Source organism: Nansenia antarctica (assembly GCF_963989245.1).
Source record: "Nansenia antarctica genome assembly, chromosome: 1".
In the NCBI taxonomy this organism is placed as follows: domain Eukaryota; kingdom Metazoa; phylum Chordata; class Actinopteri; order Argentiniformes; family Microstomatidae; genus Nansenia; species Nansenia antarctica.
This window is the reverse complement of record NC_137674.1, coordinates 68,281,985-68,285,203: the sequence shown is the minus strand read 5'-3', so window position 1 is coordinate 68,285,203 and position 3,219 is coordinate 68,281,985. Positions and strand designations below refer to the sequence as shown.

At 42.8% G+C, this 3,219-nt stretch overlaps 1 protein-coding gene across 1 annotated transcript in view; it reads right to left on the bottom strand.

The window, feature by feature from the left end:
- The window catches only part of guf1 (GTP binding elongation factor GUF1), a 21,935-nt gene extending 20,080 nt beyond the window's left edge, over positions 1-1,855 (bottom strand). The window contains exons 1-2 of the mRNA XM_080541139.1: positions 1,514-1,855; positions 138-249 (exon numbers count right to left, since the gene is read on the bottom strand). Coding sequence (XP_080397265.1) covers positions 138-249; positions 1,514-1,672 — 271 coding nt within the window. The 5' untranslated portion in view covers positions 1,673-1,855. The remainder of the gene's footprint in view (positions 1-137; positions 250-1,513) is intronic.
- Positions 1,856-3,219: the final 1,364 nt, after the last annotated feature.

The window sequence follows — 3,219 nt, the reverse complement described above, 5'->3', positions numbered from 1 at the left end:
TTCTATTCTAGTATCAGAGTAGCTGGCTAGAAAGAGATCAGTGTTGGGGTTAAGGTCAGGGTCATGGTGTTGGGGTCAAGGTCAGGCTCATGGTGTTGGGGTCAAGGTCAGGCTCATGGTGTTGGGGTCATGGTTACCTGTGACCTCCAGCAGCCTGTCTGCCAGCGTGCTCTTCCCGTGGTCGATGTGAGCGATGATGCAGAAGTTCCTGATCCGGTCCACAGGGAACCGGGACATGTCGATGCTCTCCTGCAGCAACACAAGACCACGCCTCAGACAGGTGACCCAGCATCAGACAGGTGTGAAGCAACACGTCACTACAGGTGTGTGCAGTGGTGTAGTCTACGTGATACGCAGGACTACGCCGTATACCCACGAGGAAAGGCCAAGGATTTGCGTATACCCACTAAAAAATGCGCGAGGATACGTAACGGCGTTTTGTGACAGAACTTTCACACTTTTATTCATAAAATTCACCCCGTCTGTGTTACGAAGCACTTACTTCGAACTTTCTGACATGTTTGTTATCGCATAACCAGTCGTTCAGAATGCTCTCAGTATTTCCCCTACAATTGCCTTGGGGTGGGCGGGCCAGACCTACCTCCACACACAGCTTCGTGCCGCGCTGGAGAATGGTTTTGTTTTTGTTTTGTGTGCGTGTGCGACGCGAGAGTTTTTGCAGGGTGAAAGCTCTGCAGAAGAAAGTAAGCAAGTTGAAACGTTAGCAAATATAATGACTGTGTTCTGACAGAGAAAGTTGGTTCAAATTAGTCGTTATTATTGTGATTAGAAAGTGTCTGATTATAGTTTCATGGTGTGAATAATAGTGTCAAAGAACTAGCAAGCTAGCTAGCTCAGAGGTGATTAGATGAGCTAGTCTGCTGCACACATGCCAGCTAAAGAGCTAACTGGATGCACTTTATTATTTTACTTAAAGTAGATATACAATCTTTCTTATTCTGCTAGAATTGGGCTTTATGGTAATACCATAATGGCATATTTACAGTACGTGGACAGTGGATTGAAGCATTGGAACAAACCCTCACTCATTGGAAATGTCTGTTTTTTGTAGTTGGACATACGATTATCTTACAGGTGAGAGAGTAAGTAAAGACAGTATCTGACTCTATTGCCCACAGCAACCCAATATTCAATTAGAATGATGTTATGATTTGATATGAATTCAATGTATACCTCTTATTAAATTATAAATACTCTGGTTGTTATATTTGCCTTTTGGTTGACAGCAAAAGAGGGAGAGAGGAGGATAGAGAGGGAGAGAATGAGAGAGCAGGATGGTGTCGGCACACCAGAGAGAGAGAGCAAGAACCAGGTGAGAAAGTGGACATGTAGTCAAGACCACATAAGTAGCCTTGTTCTCGAGCCTAACGGCCCTTAGGGGGCAGCAGCCTATCTCCTGTTTCTGTAGCGTGAGGCAGTTGATGTACAAGTACAGTCCATGCCCCCCCCCCCAGATTCCAGAGCGAATTTACGAACGCAGCCGTCGTCTCACCTTGTCACTCCGCGAGCTGAGCGTCCTGCTGCTGCCCGGTCTGAGCACCGTGACTCCCGAGTCACCCTGATCCCTCCTAACCCTGCACACCCTGACGTCCAGCAGACGCCTGATCCACGGTGTCGCATAACCTGGAGTTTTAATGAGAGAAAAGGGCATTTCACCGTTAGTCGGTGACCGGAGACAGCGTTCCGGTGTGTTGAGCTGCGTTCGGACCAACCCGGTATGCAGCCGGTATCACCGGTCAGACCCCCAGTTAAACGACGTCAACCCCTAACTCTAACCCTGGATGCATCTCTGACAGTAATCGGTAATTGTGATAAGAGAAGATCCGAAGGTGACAAACACAACAAACACACGGACTGTCAGGGCGCCGCCATGTTGGGGTGGAAGGTTGGTAGCAATGCATTCTGGACAATGAAGTTTGAGTACATATACCATCATTCAAGTTTTAACTATCCAATGCCCCACACCACTGATTCACCCACCCACAATTACTTGAAGTATACTGTAATACACTATTATTACACATGTAACTATCCTACACCCCTTAGCCTAGCCCCACCACTACCCCACTCATTGGAGCACTTTGAGCTGCAACGTTTGCAGGAAAAGCCCTATACAAATAAAAATGTATTATTATTATTATTATTCACACATTCCATTATTAGTTTGGAATGATAATATTTACACTATCTTATACCCCTCAGTTCCACATATACTCAATAAAGCAACAAAGAACATGTTTCTAACACACAAGAACCACAACTAGGCTTTAACATAATTAAAATAATACATTTCACAATTATCTATTAACAACCACTAAAAATATCCACCCAATCCACACATATTACACATCCAATCCTATACCCCTTAGGCAACCCACCCACCCACAGTTTGTAATAGTTTGGAAGTATAATACACAATCATTACACATGTAATATGCTACACCCCTTAGGTTGGAATTACAATATTTACATAATCATTACATGAAACAGTTTTATTGTAATTAAATGGTGAAAAAAAAAATCAGTGTACGTGTCTCTTGTTTGTATGAACGAGTTAACATTATTTATTAAAAAATCCTTGAAATGATTTGAGATCGAAACAATCTATTGGATAATTCATGTTACAGAAATGCACTGCAATACTAATTGATGGACACACAAGACTGAATTAAAACAATGAAAAGTGTTGACATGCACTCCTCAAAATGTAAATAATTTGTACATCCCACACAGTTGGTTTTCTAGCTAGCCAGCTAGATATCTCACTGAAGTTAGTCTTCTCCACCTTTGGTTTGGTGGGGGCCAGCAGGAATCATAGCAGTCAGTGTTGGAGCAAGGGGGACGCATTTGCGAGCGCACAAGGCTTGTTGTCAAGAGCTGTTGCTAATAGGGCTAAGTGTTGGACATTGGACAACATCAACAAATCAAAAAACTATATATAGCTGCTGAAACAATTCAGAGTGCCAGGTGTGTGTGTGATAGATTCATCCATTGAATAAATCATTTGTTAATGTTACCTGGGAGTTCTTGAGTCTTTGCTTTATACATTAACTGTGCCATTTTAAATTTGAATAAGTCCATGAGCTTTAAGGCATTTGACATTAGGAACAAGTTATTTGTGTGATCACGATATCCGACCTTATGTACAATCCTCATAGCTTTTTTCTGTAGTGTAATCAATGGGTTTAAAGTGCTTTT